The 21,035-nt window shown below is 36.7% G+C and overlaps 1 protein-coding gene across 1 annotated transcript in view; it reads right to left on the bottom strand.

Moving 5' to 3' along the window:
* Grx3 (Glutaredoxin 3) overlaps nucleotides 1–21,035 on the bottom strand; it is a 238,271-nt gene that overhangs the window by 158,223 nt on the left and 59,013 nt on the right. The window contains exon 4 of the mRNA XM_090373419.1: nucleotides 8,041–8,160. Coding sequence (XP_090229545.1) covers nucleotides 8,041–8,160 — 120 coding nt within the window. The remainder of the gene's footprint in view (nucleotides 1–8,040; nucleotides 8,161–21,035) is intronic.

Genomic DNA, 21,035 nt, shown 5'->3' with positions numbered 1-21,035 from the left:
ATAATTCTCTTTCATTTTCCAGTTTAAAACACTTAAGTGCACATGCTCATATTTTCTGGCTACTATGCATATACAGGTTACCCCCGCTTAATGCTGATAATGCGTTCCGGAAAAACAGAGCGCTAAGTGAATCCGCGCTAAGCGAGCACCGCATTCCCATAAGGTTAACATATGTATTTGTGAGTTGCGGTCGGTGCCATAGGATATTTCCTAATCAATAATAAACAGTAGTGAAAAGAAGTACAAATGTCGTTCAAAATATTTAATATTCAAATATTTGTACATATAAAATATTCTGCATTACATACGTATATAATTATATGGTAACTACTTACGTATCAAAATTAAACTTAAAATTCCAATTAAAATCATGAATTTAATTGATCTAAATTGATTTAATTTAATTATGAAAAATGTTTCGATTTTGGGTTGAACTTTGGCCCTCTTCCAAATAAACTAAAAGGGGTATTAATTTTAAATCCCCCGCAGTTTAATTATTACCTGACAATAAAGTCAACCGATCCTTCACCGCTTTGAAACCTGGCACGTTTTTTCCTTCTTTCAATATGAAACTTCTTTTAGGCATTCATTTCCACAAAAGTCCTGCTTCATCTATGTTAAAAACTTGTTGAGAAGTATAACACATAATACCCCTCTTCAATAATTTTAACAAGTTCTTTTTGAAAGTTTCGGCTCCTTGATCTGCACTTGCGGCTTCTCCCTGGATTTTAAATCTGTTCAACCAGCCCTTACTAGTTTTAAATGGTTCCAATTTTTTTTTTTTTTTTTTTTGTAGGTGAGTTTTCTTCAGATCATCATATTGGCTAATCTCTCTCTCTCTTTTTTATTATTTATAACATTTAACTTAACTGAATTCTGCATTGGATATTATCTTCAATAAAATTAGTAAGTCTTTCCATTTCAATCCTAATAGCCAGCCTAGCCCTAGTTGCTTGCAGTGAAACAGCTATCTTTCCCGCTACTAAAATTAATTCTTTATTATTATTTTTTCTTTTATAATTGTTTTTACAGTTAAACTTGCAAGTCCTAAATTTTGGCACACATCCGCTTGTCTTTGATGGATCGATTCGCTTCAAAACGTCTAATTTGATTTTCAAATTCAGTCTTTTTCCTTACATTTACAGTCTTCATATTGCGCTCAGATGTTGCTTTTTCATTCTTATCGGCCATTATTAACTCTTCGAAAATGTAACTGCGTTGGTTGATTATGATACAATGTTCAAGTAAACTGTCCGTTACGCAGGATGTCTAATACAGTATTGAGTGATGACTAGACTTCGGATAAATGCATATAACGCAAATATTACAAGCAATATACGTGATCATTTTTATTAAAATGTTGATATCCGAACTACGTAACAAGTCACTGTACTGCAATTAAATTAGTGTGCGAGAGAATTTCACTGAGCGTGGGAATATTTCTCAGGTCAGCATGGGAAACGTTTTAACCGTATTTTTATATTCATTTTCAAGCTATCGACTCCATCAAATGAAACTATTTCGTTAAATATGCCAAAAATGCAATCTGTAAAAGAGCGTTATAGTGATCTATAACAGCGTTATAGTCAGATACGGGTTATAATATAAGAACAGCGTTATAGCGAATCAGCGTAAAGCGAACCGCGTTATAATGGGGGTCTGCTGTATAGCATTAAGTATAACGTAAAACTAGATAGCGTAATATGTAGCACTGTATTAGGAATCTGTTAGCTTAGTATTGAAAATTAATCAATTAAATTTATAAATCCTTTTAATTTTTATTGTTAATTAAATTGTATTTAAATGGAAATCATGCCCCAGACTAGAGCAGCAAAGAAATGTGCACCAAGTACCGAAAGTAATGTGGGTCAGGGGAGAACCAAAGGGTGTGATTCTCCAATGCATCACAGTCTAAAAAAAAAGTGCAAAATGCGACATGTTTGGGATCTCTCTCGAACAGGACATGATCTAGCCAGGAAGGATGTATTTGTGCATGCTAGGTGCAGAGAATGTGAAGAAATTAGGTGCCAACTCAGCATTTTGATGGGCGTCTATGAGAGCTTGAAGAGTCAGGTAGATTCCCCTCGAAGGAATTAAAATGGGGGGGGGGACATCCAGCTCTTAGCTGCCCAACTCAACACCAGAGCTCACTCCTATGCACCTGGTGACAAAAAAGCAACTTCAGGGCAGAATGCACAGGAGCTAGTTATTGTCAGTGACTCAACTGTCAGGGAAATATAATGTGCAAAAAGGATAAGTGGAATAGGACCATGATGTCTGCCAGGGAAAAAAGTTGATGACGCTGTAGAGCAGATATCATCTTTTAAGGGCAGAAAATGTAATGTCTTTGTACACTTTGGTACTAATGACATTAAGTGTAGAAGATCTGCAGATTTACTTAGCAAGTACAGGTCAATGTTAAAAAAAAAGTTGCGAGTTAGGGTTAAATTTGAAAGTGTCTGCAATCCCGCCCAGACATAGGACGGAGTATATGATGAGAGCCTTGTCCATCATTTGGCACTGGTGAGATTGTGCAGGGCTCATGGGGTAGAATTTTTCTCAGCTTGGTCTGTACTTGTTAACAAGAGACTGCTTCTACAGGAATGGGATACACTTACATAGAAAGGGTGCAAGAATATTTGCTGATGCTATCAAGGCAATTTTAGGTGGGTCGGAAAAATGCTAGCTAGCTTGGAGGTATTCAGAGACTAATAGATTAACAGTACCCGCAGGCAGAGGTGGAAATCATTCTTGCACTGCTTCTATTGGAATGAGCAGCAGCCCAGAAAACAAGTTGCTAGGGATTTTAGGAACTGCTGGGAGTCATGAAACAAGTAAATACAGGGACTGTATTAAAGAAACACAGAGTAAGAACAGGTGCATATATACTTGCACGTACACCAATGCTAGGAGTATAGTAAATACAGTACATAAATAAGCTGTGCACTTCTACAACAACAGATGGAAATTTATTCCAGCTATCAACTACCAGCAGGCTAAAGACAAATTTGAATTTGTCTCCCTCGTGTGGTAGTCTGAGCAGGAGAAAGAATCCTATAAACATTGAACTTCCTCAAGCCATTCAAAGGTCACACCTCATAGGAACTTAGTCTCCAGATATTGAAATTTGCATAACTGAAATGTTTTATAGTGAGAACAACCTTTTATCCCCTCCTCAACCTTCTCTCTTTGCCCTTCTCTGTATCCATTCCAGCAGCATGATATCCTAAAATGAGACTTCAGATGTGTATGCAGTACTCAATTGCCTCATACAATGGGCACTGCCTTAAGACCATTGTCTTATATCAGATAATCACCTCCTTATGAATGCTTTCAAAACTGTTGTGTCGTTAATAAAACCTCACAAGCTGTCCTGGCAGCCTGTCTACACTATTCAGAGAATTCGTATCGGACTGCACAATTACAACTCCAGGTCTTTCATTTTTCACTACTCTGAGTGCAGTACAATACAATCAGCACATTTCTCTGTGGTTACTGCTAATCACACGCAGTAATTTTCGGCACCTCCATAGCCAGGTGGGAAGGAGCAGCAGTGCATAGCACACGCTTCTTGATTAGACCGGGGTTCGAGCCCGTCACCACCAAATACGGAGGATGCGGAAAGGTCAGGGAATGACCACCGCATATTCCAGAGCAATATGGCCTTAGTTGCTAATGCTCCTAAAAACCAAATAACAAACAGCAGTAATTTTCATTTGTCAAGGTTAAACTTCAATTGCTATTTCTCTCCCATTTGGCCAATTTTTCTAGATCCTGTTGCAGCAGCATGGTGTTATTACTATCATTAACTACCATGCCTGCCCTCATCAATATTATTAATAAATATAGATAACAATGGGTCCAGCATCAAACCCTAGGTGACCACTAATAACATCAGTCCACGAAGAGCAGTGTCCAATGATAACCACTCTGTCTTCTCCCCACTGAACCATCATTTTATCTATAGCAGTAAATTGCACTTAAATGTTATGGTGCTTCAATTTGTACAGCAGTCTTTTACGTGCAACAGCATCAAAAGCTTTCCTGAAATCCAAGTATGTTATCAAATCTTTTTTTTTTTTTTTTTTTCAATGCAAAATTTTTTACAGTGCCAAAATTATTTTGTCACTGTATAACTCTGATTTCAGTTAAGGTTTTGTTACTATCCAAATAAAAGACTGCAGTAAAAACTGGAGCAATATGGCATTAAGGGCAAGTTACTGCTATAGATAAAGGGATTTTTTTGAGTTGAAGAGAAGACAGAGTGGTTCTCAATGGGCAGTGCGCTTCATGAAATAATGTTATTAATGGGGTTCCCCAGGGTTCGGTGCTGGCCTCATTGTTGTTTTCAATACAGTAAGTGCTGGTTATAGTGATCACTAGTTATTTGAATCGGCCGCTTTATAGAATCAAATTTCAAAGAACCGATTCAAATCAATAAAATGCACTACACTTTCAAAGTTTATTAGAATCACATTTTCAGTTATAAGAATCAATTTTGAATGCCTCTGTAATAAAGCACATTTCAGGAGGTCACAACCTATAAACAATAAAAACAATTTGCACTTTCCGGTTTACTGGGCTTTTCTGTTAGTGCATTAAACTCTATCTTATTGTATTTGCAATAATACCGATATCTAGAATTCTGTGTTTTCATGTTATTATGGTGAAATGTGCTTCCCCTTCCTGAAATCTGCTCTTCATTTCTATATTTAAAACTTTGTTTTGCTTGCATGTGCCATGTTAGTTCTATTGGTGTGTGCCGTGTGCTTCGTTATTGATTGACACATCTTTTTGACTGTCTCTCAATGTCACACAACAATAATGACACAATGTCACATAACAATCTGCCTCTCTCAGTGTCACACAACAATACAGATTGATGTTTAAGTATGTCAGCACTAATAATTGATGAAGTCTGTATGATCGATGCCGAGCTGTTATCGCAAATGGACGAGAGGCTAAAACAGATAACTGGAAATGTCGAAACAAGCTTCGGTGGGCAGGACACGTTCCTAATCAGGGACTTACATCAGCTGCCTCCAGTTCACACGATCTCGGTCTATAAATAGATAAAGCACATCATCAGCCCCACTCTCTAGCATAGCCTCAAATACTACAAGCTCGATCAAGTTACGAGCCAGTCAAACATCGCATTCTTGTCTGTTAACCAAACTCAGTAACAGAGCTAAATTAGATCAGAATGAGCAAGAACCTATCGAGTCACATTTCTTTGATCAGGAGGAAGCCGATCGCCTCTGCCCAAATGGTATACAATTCTACTTGCAAAATAATTCTGTCAATGATTACAACCGCACAATCCTCAGTGCAGTAGAGTAGAAAGTGGAATCAGTCATGGCAAGACATCTTTGTGGGTAGCACGAATGCAGAGCAAGAAGCACACATTCGCCAGAAACTCTATAAAATGTTGGTTATCAACACTGGCAGATTACCCTACAAACACCCACAGGTCGGAAAGCTGTATATCATCACCATAAACATTATTAAAGGGCTTGCTAACGGCGCCGTGGATAAATTATCCAAGAACAAATACAACAATTGTGGCTTGAATTTACTATCTCATCTAAGCTCGGAAAGTTAGCTCGCAAGAAGACTGAAAACTGATATACATGCAAGCAAACATCAATCCTGCAGTCGTGCTGGTCGCAAGACAAAATGCAAGTATATCGTTGAACAACCACATAATCCATGCCAAAAAAAAACTCATACTGGCTTGTGCAATGGAAACACAGGTTGCAAGGTGGCATGTTTGATACAGTGGTTTACAGGAACAAAAAGGGAAACAAAGAGCAGCTGGATTATGCCGTTCTATTATGTGTAACTGACATCAATGGACTTATCATCATGCCGACCAGCAACAAGAGATTCTATCATGGTCTGGGAAATGCTACATCCACCACTGATCTACAAAATGAGTTTGCCAGGCTCGTGACCAATTGGCTACAAACAAGACAGGGCAGCTTTCTTGAATTCATCCATGATAGGAAGGAACTCTCAGTTCTCTCACTCAATTGTCAAAGCCTACAGTGCACCATGCCAACCTCACTGAAACTGTTACACAGCAATGCCAAATCTTGCTGCTATTTGAGACTTGTTTAGACAATGAGTGTCAGTGCCAAACTTCAATTGTCTGGTTCAATTCAAGTGTGAAACAAAATGGACAGCTGGAGCTGCAATATATCACAACAAGATAGACAAGATACACATTATGCTATACTTAGATATCATCTATTGACAAACAACTGGTCCAACAGTAGTGTTACAGCCCAAGGGGATATATGTACAGTGGATGCTTGTTACCCAATAGCCAAGTGATACAACAGTTGTCTATATTTCTCCTAACATTGAAATACAGGATATAATTGACTTCATTCATTTCGTTTTGCTGTCATACTCAATTCAACTTGCAGAACTATTAAAGGAAGATTTACATAAAATACCCATGATCATGAGCAGCGATTTTAACATTTACTTTGGATTGGAAGAAACTTAACCATTAATTACTTTCCTGCAAGAAATGTTCAATCTAACTCTAAACACTAATCCCTCAATTTCAACTAGTTCAAGTATATCAATCAACACTGTTTTCCAGAGACATTTAGACACGTTGCAATCATAAGTGTACATCTCTTACTTTAGTTATCATAAATCCATTGTATCTTGTCTTCCAGCCGAAATTATGGAAATCTGTGAATGATCAATAAAATATTTACAATACAAAAGCTCAAATTTCGTAATCAGTATATACAAATCAAAATAGCTAAAAGAAATGCGAGGGGTGTTTCACATAAAACCATCTACCACAGATGTTCAGCGCACACACACACACCACTTTTTTTTTTTTTTTATTTCTAAGCTTTCTTTCTTGCATCATTTTCCACTACTAATATTAATAAGATGAATATTCTATTCAAAAATATACTCATGATATCAGCAATGCTCCTCAGTCATAGATAACCTTCATATACTATAGTATTACCAGTGTCAACATTTTGACCAATTACTGGAGATGCATGAAAATAGCACCAGCCACTAGCGACTCAATCTTTATATAGTTTAGAATACTGTCTGACCGTGCCATAAGTTAACTTGTAGTGGCGTCCTGGGCCAGATCGCCAAATATGAGTTAATTCTTATTTGGCAGTCAATGTGTTAATAACCACTGTCTTCTCCCACTCAACCCTTATCCATAGCAGTAACTTGCTCCTAATGCCACATTGCTCCAATTTGTACAGCAGTCTTTCATATGGCACGTTATCAGAAGCTTTCTGAAAAATATGATGAAAAAATTATTTTTTTTGCATCCAGTGATAGTTTCAGGTTAATTGTTTTCTTTTTCCACCTGTGTTCAGTAAATATCTACAGATGTACCCTAGTTGTTTTTGCAAGATTTATCAGTTTTCACACAGTTGGGAAAAAATATCTGATCTTCACTCAAGGTGCAGGAAGCAAGATACATAGTTTCAAATTTCACGCACCATGAAGTGCACCAAATTCGAAAAAAATTTTGATAAACCTGAAAATGGAACATTATATATATTCATAATAAGAAGACATATGCACTTGTTTGAAATTTTGTGCACTTAACGGTCTTCTCTTTTAATCTGAAAAATGCAAGAGACAAAGAGAATAATGTTTCTATTTTAAATCAAAATATGTTGCTGTTCTGCCATTTTCAACAGAATTAATTTTATTTTTCGAAAATAAGTTGTAAAACACATAGCATGTTTTAAAATTTTAAATTTTTTTATTAAAACTTAAAATACATACAAAATAAGTACAACCCAAGTATTAAATACTGGCAGTGTTTTAAGCAGAATTCAAATAAAACCCAAAAACATTTTCCGAAAATTAAGAAAGAAAGTTAGGCACCTGTCAGATAACCCACCATAGTTGTTGCTAAATTTTGTGTGCCACTACCAGAAAGAATAAATTTTACAGAATCTTTTTATGGAACTTTATTGTGTCTAATACAAAATGAAATTATCCTATAATCTATAATGTTTACTTATTACTTACACCTCTTATACTTCGCTGTGGCTTTTGGTGAGCTGGAGGTGGACCACTTGAATGCTCTCGCACTTTTCTGTTCAGCTCTGGAACATTTGCACCAGTTACCTGGTCTATTATTGCACTATCCTATGGAGAAAAAAAAAAAAAAGTTTTAATAAATAAAACTCATATCTTAACTTAAAAAAAAATCAAACGCTAATATCCAATAAAACAATATATTCTAAGATTTCATCCTGTTTTTTCCTATTATAGCTACTCCCGACTTACGTAAGGGTTGCAATTCCATAGAACTCTATGTAAGTTGAATTTTACTTAAGTTGGAATTTCCCTAAATGCTTATGCAGCACTCTCAACTATGCACGCTGTATTTCATTGAAGCAAAAAAGAAATGTTCGATGAAGATGTAAACAGAATTATTTATTCAATTTTTTATCTCATGCACAGGAAAAATTACAAAAGTGTACAAAATTACAAAAATTTCAAAGAGAGTGGACACATGCATAACTTCAGGAAGTTTTACCATTCGAGCATCATTGCCAGAATTAACTCTCCAGCTGATTTTTTTTTTGAAGAATTTTTTTGATAAGTACAGTCAGCCCTCGTATAGCACGATAGTTGTGTTCCTAGAAACTATCGTGCAATGCAAAATCGTGCAATATAAACAACAAGCCCTATGGGAAAAATAGAGTTATGTGCTGACCACCCAAGATTGAACACATTTGTAACCAAAACATTACCAAACACAATAAATAATCGTAATAAAATACGTAAGTATTTTATTACGACTATTACGTAATAAAATATTGCTAATGCTTTTGCTTCTATCATAAGCAAACTTGTTTTTTGTTTGATTTTCTATCCAAACAGATGACAGCCGTTCCATCTCTTCCAATTCTTTGTGTCTTAATCCAATGGATTTTAATTACACTTTGAGTTGTTCCTGCTATGAAAGCTTTTATTTTCTCTGCATTCTTTGTAATTCTCGGTGTTGCCTCATTTAGGCCTGTAGCACGTGCAATATCACATGGTCTTTCATTTCGCTCAAAGAGTTTCACAATTTCATATATTTTTCTCTATTGACAGAGGCGGACATTCCTGCTAGTGGAATCTGTTATAAACTGGTAGTAAACTCGATCAGGGAAACCCCCGGTGGGCCGCGGGCCGGTGTAATTTTGGCCATAAACGTTAGTGTGAGGCCACTACAAATTTTCCCGGGTAAGAATTTTTGACCCAGTCCACCTCTGTTTTTCGATATTGCTTTTCTTTTTCTCTCTGAATCTGTAGTGTCTTCACCAGGACGCTTCCTTTCCACACCTTTTAAGTATTTTACTCATTTTTAGGGAATAAAGCACAATTACAAAATGAGGCGGCACGCTTGATTCACATAAACAAAGCTGTGTGCATGTAGCAGCTGAATAAATAACACCGTAAAGGAAGACAACTCTAACACCTCACTAGCTCACATTTTTATAAAGCACATTTCTGGGGGTTACTACCATAAAACAATAAAAACAATTTCCAGTTGCGTTCCTGCTAGTGGAATCTGTTATAAACTGGTAGTAAACATGATCTAATTGCATTTGCGATAATAACGATAGCTGGAATTTTACGTTATTATGGTGAAATGTGTTTCCCTTTCACTGATATAAAAAACAAATACATTTTCAGAATCTTCTCTTCATTCCTATCATGTTGCGTTCGGTTGGGGTGATTCCGCAATCGACTGCCATTTCTTGTAAACACAAAGGCGAATCATGGTTAAGCGAATTCGGTTCATGTTATATACGATATCATTCCCCTATTTATAAATCATGTATAATTGAATTCGTGTAGTGTAAACACGTGTTATACCGCACACCACTGCAAAAGTTGAGGGTCATGGAGATTTAGAAGGCGTTTTTTCCAACGCATCACAAAATTTTCCTGCAGCTGCAGAACGAGCACTGCGACTTCACCACGTACTTTAACGTTTTGGAAACCAGTGCGATGCTTGAACCTATTAAACCACCCATTGCTTGACACGAACTTGGCTTTGGGTTCTCATCAAGCAATGGGTGGTTTAACTCAGGGGCACTCACTTCTGAATCTGATTTTCCACCCATATTATTAATAGCTTTTCTATCTTCGATATAGCACCTGAACGTTGTTTTGTGATAACTGTTGATCTTAAATGCATTGATCCTTTAACATGTTCTTTTATACACACTGCCCCTTAAGATAGTATTCACTGTTGAAGCAGCAAGACCTAATTCCATACAATATATGACAAATTTTGTCCTGCTTCGTACTTCTTAATTGGGGGCGCCTCCGTAGCCAGGTGGGCAGGAGCGACAGTGCGTACACATGCTTCTTGATTAGACTGGGGTTCAAACCCGTGATCACCAAATACGGAGGATGCGGAAAGGTTAGGGAATGACCACCGCATATCCCCGGAGCAATATGGCCTTAGTTGCTAATGCTCCTAAAAACCAAACAACAACAAAAACTTCTTAATTAATCATCTTCATTTCTAAATCAATTTTGTTTCCGTCCCTAGCACTGCCAGCACTTGCACTTTTCGTTGGTCCCTTTCCCTTCACCATTACAATAAGTAAATAGGAATGAAGAGAAGCTTCTGAAAATTTGTTTTTTTATGTGATTAAAGGTTTCAGCGAAAGATAACTCATTTCACCATAATACCGAAATGTAAAAACCCACAGAATTACAGTTATCATTATTATCACAAATGCAATAAGGTCGAGTTTAATACCCATTTATAAGACTGCAATAACATAAAAGCCCAATAAACCAGAAAGTGCAAATTGTTTTTGTTTTATGGTACTGACCTCCACAAATGTGTTTTAGAAAAATATCAACAGAGCTGTTTAAAATTGATTCTTATAACAGAATCATACGAGGTCTTGGAATGAATTATCAAAAAAAAAAAAAAAAAAAAAATGTTTTACTGGGTTCAACATTATGATATTTTCACAATACCTCCATTTATTCCTACAGGATACAAAATACGTTTCCACAATTTTTCTAAGTTTGCACCAGCAAACCCAGAGTCATGAGCCGGATATCATCATTCTTCTCTTTCTTGCTTTCTTGGTGATTCCCTTCTACTTATGACAAACAAACAAACAAACACACACACACACACACACACACACTCTCTCTCTCTCTCTCTCTCTCTCTCTCTCTCTCTCTCTCTCTCTCTCTCTCTCTCTCTCTCTCTCTCAGGGTAACATGGGAATTTTTTTTTTTTTTTTTTTTTTTTGGCTGGTGCAGCATAAGCCTTAGGCTTTCTTGCACCTTAAGGCTAATAATAATATCAATATTCTTTCTCATAATTTGGACATTCCTCTGTGCCAGCTCCCAAACTACTGAGATCTAGGACCCCTTCAAAAAAAAAAAAAAAAAAAAAAAAAGTTTGTGGACCCCTATGCACACGCATGTGTGTTAGAGCACTGAGTTTTTCTGAAAACAAAATTCAGTTTTATGTGTGAAACAACTCATGTTCATTCTTATTTTTAAACAGATAAATAATAATAATTTTATTTATCATCAATTTGCCATACATAGAAAGAATAATTTGAAATTTGTAAACAATTAAATGTAAAAAAATAAAAATAAATAAAAAAATAAAATTAAATACTTATACAAAAAAAATATACAGGCAACCCCCATATAACACTGTACTTCTACAACACGGTTTCGCTCTAGCATGATTAATAAATTGCAGCAATCCTCACATAACATGGTACTTATATAACATGGCTTTAGAATTGCAGGAAATCTCACATAACATGGTATTTTGTTATGCGAGATTAACCTGCTATTATGTCAGATGTAATTTTCAATGTTTCCATTTCTTTTTGTGAATCCCTGTGTCGACTCGCTAGTCGTTATCGCCTTAGTGATATTTTTCCAAAGCACATTTCTGGAGGTCACTACCATAAAACAATAAAAACAATTTGCAGTTTCCAGTTTATTGGTATTTTTTTCTTCAGTTAGTGTAATCAATTGTAATCTCTGTAGCCAGGCCAATACAGAAATTACACACTATATGGAACAATCACTCAGTACTTTCCTCGTTTGCAACACAAATAAATGACCTAGTATACAACATTTCTTGCAGCGATTGCAACTTGTCTTTTATCAGGGTGGCCTCAGTTTGTGCTTCTCGTTCAGCACCGACAGAATTAGCCTTTCACGTCGTTAATGAAAAACATACTTTTTTATTTGACAAGGCCAAAATACTTAGTGTCTAACAAAATTATACGAGACTATTAATTGCAGAAACCGTCAAAATTAAATCATATGAGAATTCTGTTAATTTTCACCAGCTATATCTAATGTCCGACTCGTGGTCCTTTATGCACATGTGCGAAGACAAATAATCCCTATTTAAGTTCCATGCTCACCCCTATTTGGTAATTTTCATTCCCGTGATCACGACATACAGTCGAAAAGCACTGTCAGCTTCAGGAAGGAAAATCGTTTTGCAATTTTTTTTTGTTAAATAAATTTTTTACTTATTGTTTAATTGCATTAAATTGATTTTTAATTATTGTTTGATTTTTAATTTGTTTGCGTTTTGTCTGATTTTTGATTTTAATTGCGTTTGATTTTTAATTGTGTTATTATTTCTTACTGTAATGTAAGATTTTTGATTTAATTGTTTTTGTTTTAATTTCTGGAGAGTATCATATGGAAGTGTTCTAAGTATCATATTGAGGTAAACTTCTCTTATTCTTTTACAAATATTGATATCAATGTAGAACGTATTGGGCATTCTAGCTCTGGGTCATACTATGACTTAACTGTTATACTAAAGTATTTTCTATAACTAGCTTTATAGTCCTAGTCAAGCTCCTTGAAATTGAATTTATTTCAATTTGAATTTAGATAGCAATTTTGAAAGTTAATACTTAGTGTCTGTAAAAATTACTGCTTGTAACTTGCCACCATTCTTATATGAAACAGAATAGCTTAATGTAAATCCTGAAATTCGTAGTGTAAGGTTTAACGTAAAACTAAATAGTGAAATACAGTAAACCTCCACTATTCATAGTATCTGTATTTGTGGTCGCTGATTTAATATAAAATGAAACCTAAAAAAAATGTGAATTTTAAAGCGCTGTGAACATTTTCCACCATACAAAACATGGGAGTGGCTAAAATCATCTTGCCCGGTCAAAACAGCACTCAGTGGGTGGAGGTAGAGAGGTGATAAAATTGCGAGCGTGGATATTTCCCGCTAATCCTTGTTCAGTATGTGTTATGCGCTTGTCATGGAAGGTTTCGTCGTTTGCTTTTAAATGCTTATAAATTGAATAAATTTATTAATTTATAAATGGATATGCTTACAAAAGTGAAAAAGTCTACCGTATTGCAGTATGTTAGTGTAAACAGACTTTTTCGAGTGTGTGACTCGAAAGTGACTTTATTGTGGACAATTTCTTTTCTAATCCCTATAAAAATATGGCTATGAATAACAAGGGAATTGTGAAAAGATCAAAGGTGATGACACTGTCTCGTCAGTGGGAAAACATTATAAAATCAATGAGCCAACGGTACGATCAATCAAGAAAATCTGAAGAAAAAATCTGTTGTAGTGTCCGTGAAAACGTGCTAATTGCTTCAAAAATTTGCTCTGTAACTAGTGATGTTAAATTATAAAAAATGGAAAAGGCTTTAAATCTGTGGATAGAAGACCGAACTCAAAATAAAATTCTGTTAAGTTCACACTCATCATTCGTGAAAAGGCAAAACACCTTTATCAACGCTTTAGTGAAACTGGTGATAGCACTGGAGGGATAATTTTTTAGCTAGCAAAAGCACTGGTTTGAAAGATTTGTTTGAAATTTCTAATAAATATTACATTTAATATTAAATTGTTTCTTATTTTCATTTCGATGCCTTATACTTTTATTTCACTGTATACTGTCTATGTACATAGTTATATTATGAAGGTACATATAATACATACATAGACAAAATTTTAGACAATTTTTTTTTTTTTTTTTTTTTTTTTTTTTATATATATATTTCATACTTTGGAACGGAACCCTTTTATTACTATGGGAGCCATAACTCAGTATTCGCATTTTCGGTATTCACGGCATTTCTCAGAAATGTAACCCCCACGAATAGGGGGAGTTTACTGTACATAGCACTGAATTAGAAATCTGTTAGATTAGTATAATCAATTAATTAATAAAATTTATTAAATTTCATTGTTAATTAAATTATACTCAAATGAAATCATGAGCCAGACTAAAGCAGCAAAGCAACGATCAGAGAATTGCCAGAGTGCTGTGGCTCAGAGCAGAACTGAAGGGAGCAATTCACCAATGCATCATAGTCTAAAAAAATTTGCGAAATTTGAAATGTTTGCAGACATGTCTAGAACAAGACATGATCCAGCCATGGAGGATGTCTTTGTGTTGCTAGGTGCAGAGACTGTGAAGAAATTAGGCACTCTGATGGGTGTCTATGAGAGTTCCAGGTATAGAGTAGATACCCTCAAAGAAATTAACACGGGGGCCTATCAAGATCTCAGCTGCACAAATCAACACCAGAGCTCACTCCTGTGCATCAGGCAACACAGTGGCAATCGCCAAGGCAGAATGCGCTGGTCACACAGGAAGTAGTTATTGTTGGTGACTATTGTTAGGAAGACAGGGAATGTATTGTGTAAAAAGAACAAGCGATCAGGTCCGGGATATGTCTGCCACGGGTGAAAGATGATGATGCAGGGGAGATTTCATCTTTTAAAGGCACAAAATGTGATACTGTTGTACACATTGGCACTAATGACCTTAAGAGTAACAGATCTGCAGATTAACTTAACAAGTACAGGTCAACGCTGAAAAAAAGTTGTGAGTTAAAGTTAAATTTGAAAGTGTCTGCAATTCTGCCAAGACACAATAGCAGGGAATATATATGAGAGGCAACCAGTTTGACCCTGGAGAGATTGTGCAAGGATCGTGGAGTAGAATTTTTTTTTTAGCGTGGTCTGTGCTTGCTAACAGGAGAGACTGCTTCTACAGGGATGGGATGCACTTAAATAGAAAGAATGCAAGAATATTTGCTGATGTTATCAAGGCAGGGTCAGAAAATGGCTAGCCTGGGGGGGGGATTCACGGACAAAAAGATAAACAGAAGCCGCAGGCAGAGGAGAAAGTAATTCTTGTACTGATCCTATTGTAATGAGCAGCAGCTTAGAGAGCAAGTTGCTGGGGATTTCAAGAGCTGATGGGAGTCATCATGGAATAAGTAAATACATACTGTTCTTACTCTTAGGGTAACTAAGAGTAAGAACAGGTGCATGTATACTGACATGTACACCAATGCCAGAAGTATAGTAATAAATTTGATGAATTTGAAGTGCTGATCAAGGCATCAAAGGCAGATATTGTTGGGATATCAGAGACATGGTGTCACACAGATATAAGTAGTGCAGAATTGGAATTTGGGAAGTACAACGTGTACAGAAGGATAGACAGGATAGGAAGGGAGGTGGGGTTCTGCTGCTAGTTAAGAAATACAAATTCTAAGGAAGTGCATCCAGTTGATATGGGTGGACAATGCAATGCCGAGTCTGTTTAGTGTGACATAAACACTGGGAAAGGGAAAACGAGAGTAGGAGTGTGCTATTGGCCTAATGACTATGAGGAGTACAACAAACAGTTGTACAGAGAAATAGAGTGGGCCAGTAACTTAGAATGTCTTGTAATGGGGAATTTTAACTTTCCAGTTATTAACCTGAACTTGTGGGTTGTTCATTCACATGCTAGCAAGACTTTTGTGGATTTATTGGAGGATTGTTTTCTACAGCAATATGTTCGAGGGGAAACTAGAGGGAATAATACTCTTGATCTGATTATCAGCAGTGATTATTCATGCAGAAAGAATTTGCAATTAAAGGAACCACTAGGTGACAGTGATCATATTGTATTGATGTGGGATTTACTTAAAGATCATCAAGGTTAAAGGGAAGGGTTTTTGCTTTTGTAAATGTGACTACAGTGGTCTCAGACAGTTTTTAAATTCTATACAGTGGGATCAACTGATGATGTTACCAATGGCGAATTCTAAATGGGAAGCCTTAAGGGACTTAACCTTGGAGGCTACTAGGCTGTTCATACCAACTAAGAAATACTGTTCAAGGTTTAGGCCTAAATGGATGTCAGATGAATTAATTAGGTGCATGGCAGATAAGAAAAATGCATGGGATGCATATAAATTATCAGGTGACACAGAAGTCTAAGGCAGATAGTCTGTATTCAAGTACCAAAGGAGGTTAGGCAGGCAAAGGCAGATTACGAGAAATCTTTGGTAAACAATGCAAAGAAAACTGTAAAGAGTTCTTTACTTATGTAAACTATAGAAGGAAGGGGATGAATCACCTTGGTCCACATAACATAGATGGTTCAACTACTGATGATCCTGCTCAAATAACCGATAAACTGAATGAGTATTTTGCATCTACATTCACATGAGGAGTAATTTCAAGGAGGGGAATGCCAGAGGTTCATCAAACTGTAACAGGAAGCTAAGTGATTTTGTAATAACTGAGAGTAAAGTGGAGAAAGGCACCTGGAATCTATCCAGTTATATTGAAGGAGGCAGCAAGGGAAGTAAGCAAACCTTATTTTGGGAGCATCTTAAGATTCAGGGGAGGCGCCATGGACTGGAGATGTGAAAATGTAATCCCAATTCACAAAGGGGGTGCAAAGGAAAACGCAAATAATTATAGACCTGTTAGTTTAACTTCTATTCCGGGAAAAATAATGGAATCATCGGTTAAAGACATGATACAGGTTCATGATACTAGACGAGACTGCAGTAATAGTTCAGATTCAGCATGGGTTTATTAAGGGGAAGTCTTGTCTGAACATTTTGATTGGATACTATGATGTGGACACAAAGGAACTGGATGCAAAAAATAATTCTGATTCTGTCTGAACATTTTGATTGGATACTATGATGTGGACACAAAGGAACTGGATGCAAAAAATAATTCTGATATCATATACAGCAAACCCCCGCTATTCGCGGTATCTGTATTCGCGGTTTCGCGTATTCGCGATCGCCGATTTAATATAAAATGAAATCTGAAAAAATGTGAATTTTAAAGCGCCGTGAATATTTTCCGCCATAAAAAACATGGGCGTGGCTAAAATTATCTTTCCCGGTCAAAACAGCGCTCAGTGGGTGGGGGGAGAGGGGTAAAAAAATTGCGAGGGTGGATGTTTCTCGGTAATCCTTGTTCAGTATGTGTTAGTCATGGAAGGTTTCGTCGTTTGCTTTTAATTTATATGCTTATAAACTGAATAAATTTATCAATTTATAAATTGATATGCTTACAAAAATGATAAATCTACCGTTTTGCAGTGTAAAACAGACTTTTTCGAGTGTGTTAACGGAAGAAAGTGACTATTGTGGACAAGTTCTTTCTAACCCCTACAAAAATATGGCTACGAATAAAAAGGAAAATGTGAAAATATCAAAGAAGGTGATGACATTAGCGAATAAAATTGAGTTATTAGACAAAATTTCTAATGGTGAAAGTGTCTCCTCAGTGGCAAAACATTATAAAATCAATGAGTCAACGGTACGATCAATCAAGAAATCGGAAGAAAAAATCCGCCGTAGTGTCCGTGAAAACGCGCTAGTTGCTTCAAAAATTTGCTCTGTAACTCGTCATGTTAAATTAGAAAAAATGGAAAAGGCTTTAAATCTGTGGATAGGAGACCGAACTCGAAATAAAATTCCGTTAAGTTCACTCATCATTCGCGAAAAGGCAAAACTCCTCTATCAACACTTTAGCGAAACTGGTGATAGCACTGGCGGGATGTTTTTTTTTTTTTGCTAGCAAAGGCGCTGGTTTGAAATTTCTAATAAATATTACATTTAATATTAAATTGTTTCTTATTTTCATTTCGATGCTATATGCTTGCATTTCACTATGTACTGTCTATGTACATGTCATATTATGAAGGTACATATAATACATACATAGACAAAATTTTAGACTAGTTTTTCTTATATTTCATACTTTGGAACGGAACCCCTTTATTACTATGGGAGCCATAACTCAGTATTCGCGTTTTCGGTATTCGCGACATTTCTCAGGAACGTAACCCCCGCGAATAGCGGGGGTTTACTGTACTTGGATTTAAGGAAAGCTTCTGATATTGTTGCATATGGAAGACTGCTGTACAAACCGGAGCAGAATGGCATTAAGGGAAGTTGCTGCAATGGATAAAGGGATGGTTGAGTGGGAGACACAGAGAGTGGTAATAAATGGACACTGCTCTATGTGGACTAATGTTATTAGTAGAGTTCCCCCAGGGTTCGGTGCTGAACCCATTGTTGTTTTGGGTATTTATCAATGATATCGATGAAGGTATATCAGGCTTAATGTCCAAGTTTGCAGATGATACAAAGGTTGGCAGGGTTGTTAATGACAGTAAACACAGTATGCTACTGCAACAGGATCTGCCGACCGGGCTAGCCGGGTGGGTAAAGTGCCTGCCTGGCAACCCAAAGGTCGCGAGTTGGAATCCCGCCTCGGCCTTGGATCAAAGTACTGCAAAAACCTTGGGTGGTGCATTATGGCCACAGAAGCTGATGTGCCAACAACTACAAAAAAAAAAAAAGCAACAGGATCTAGAAAAGTTAGGCAGATGGGCTGACAAGTGGCAACTGAAGTTTAACATTGACAAATGCAAAGTACTGCATATGGGTAGCAGTAACCCAAGAGAAACGTACCAACTGTGTGGTACTACGCTGAGGGAGGTGGAGAATGAAAAAGACCCAGGGGAAATTGTGCAGTCAGATATGAAGTTCTCTGAGCAGTGCACATGGGCTGCCAGAGCAGGTCATGGACTTTTGTCAATGACATATATAGGAATTTTGCTAGCAGAGACAAGGAGGTGATTATTCCTTTGTATGAGGCAATTCTCAGGCCACACCTTGAGTACTGCATACAGGTCTGGAAGCCTAATTTTAGCAAGGATGTAGAATTGCTAGAACGAGTACAGAGAACGGTAACAAGATTGGTGAGAGAAACAAAGAGGGTGCACAAAGAGGAACAAAGAGGCTTAAGAAGAAAAAGTTAAGTTCTACAAGTTGCAGCATCTGGAGACTAAGCATCTGCGAGGTTATCTGATTGAGGTTTATAAGGCCTTGAATGGTTTTTAACAGGCTCAATGCTGATGGGATACTTCCGCTTGCTCAGATTAAGAACCTGAGTGGGCATAGATTCAAATTGAACAAAGACACTTGTTAGAATAGATGTGCAGAAGTTTGCCTTTAGCCAGCAGGTAGCTGATTGCTGGAACAGACTTCCAGCAGTTATTCCATCTGGTCACTCCAAATGTTTGTCTAGTTCAACCTTCAAATAAATTGAAGGCTGAACTAGACAAACATTTGGAGTGACCAGATGGGGGAAATGGGAAGGGATTTTTTTTTTGGCTGATGCTGTATAAGCTTGCTTTCTTGCATTATATGCCTCAACTAATGCTAATGCTAAAAAGTGATTAAAATCTTCAAAATACTTATTTATTACAATTAAATAAAACCCTACTATTCTTCTGCACTACTGGTTACGCTACGATATTCTAGCCAAAACACTGATACAATAGCAGTACAAGTAGAGAGTTGTAATTTACAAAGTCACTAACTAAATTTAAAAAATATGCTAACGAACGCTACAAAGCCTATTTAATCTACAGCAATACCCTGCATAGCACTGATAATTGGTACCGAAACTGTTCCGTGTTACGTGAAACCATAGTGATTGAGGTATAATTATAATGGGTTTTAATTGAAGGTGTACCAGAGAAACAGTCTATAAACAAATTATAATAAATTTATAAACAGTGTGTTTGATAGCCAATTAAAAGGATTTGAAATAAAAAATATTGCAAAAATTTTATTAATGAAAAGGTAACATCATGAGAGATGAGAAAAAAAAGCTTTGTTTATTTAGGTATTTCAATAATAAAGTCTGGTGATTTGCTTGTTATTTGGTTTTTAGGAGCATTAGCAACTAAGGCCATATTGCTCCGGGGTATGCGGTGGTCATTCCCTGACCTTTCAAGCATTCTCCGTATTTGGTGGTGACAGGCTCGAACCCCGGTCTAATCAAGAAGCGTGTGCTACACACTGCTGCTCCTTCCCACCTGGCTACGGAGGTGCAAAGTATAGTGGAATCATCTCTTCTTTTTCTTAGCTTGTACGCCAAGAAAAAGAATCCCATCTTGTAAAATTTTCTGTATCTTCATGCTACATTCAACATCCAGATCTCCATTCATAATCACCTAGCAGGCCATGTCAACTTCCTGAAAAACTCTTTCTCCAATTCTTCTGTTGAAAATTCTTTTGGTGCCATTCCAATGTTATCCACTTCAGAATTGTTTTCCTCTTCTTCATATGCAGTTTTCTCGTCGAGTTCAAGGAGAGAGTTGCATCATCTAAGTCATTTGCATGTGAGTCAGTGCAGTTCACGTTGGCAGTGTCCAAAGTTTCAAATCCCAACTCTTTTCGGATCTTCACAGTGTCTTCGGCAATTGCCTGAATTTGCAATTCGAAACCAGTGAAATCATTTGCCAAAATGGGCAAAACATGCTGCCAAACAGAACGAATGTTGTTGACAGTGATTTCTAGCCAAGATGCAAATATATTTTCGATCATATTTAGAGGGGTAAAAAATAAATTGTGAAATGAAAAGTTTGAAAAGCTACCATGTCGTCTCATCAGGATGGAATTAAGAATACTGAACACTCTTGCACGTTGCTGCTGACACATGTGCATGAGCTATTGGCACATGTGCATGTGAGACAATAGTTGGCACTGCAGCATATATGTACGCATACCTAGACTACGACAATACACCAATATATGTAGAGTACAAGTCCAAGCTATTGAATGAGTTTTAATAGGAACAGTAAATTTGACTTGAACTGAACTGAAAACCGTGTTATAGTGAAATCCGTGCTGTTTGA

This window comes from Mastigoproctus giganteus, chromosome 5 (genome assembly GCF_048544385.1).
Source record: "Mastigoproctus giganteus isolate SK-2022 chromosome 5, ASM4854438v1, whole genome shotgun sequence".
NCBI lineage: Eukaryota > Metazoa > Arthropoda > Arachnida > Uropygi > Thelyphonidae > Mastigoproctus > Mastigoproctus giganteus.
Note: the sequence above shows the minus strand (reverse complement) of the source record. Positions and strands in the feature narration are given on the sequence as shown.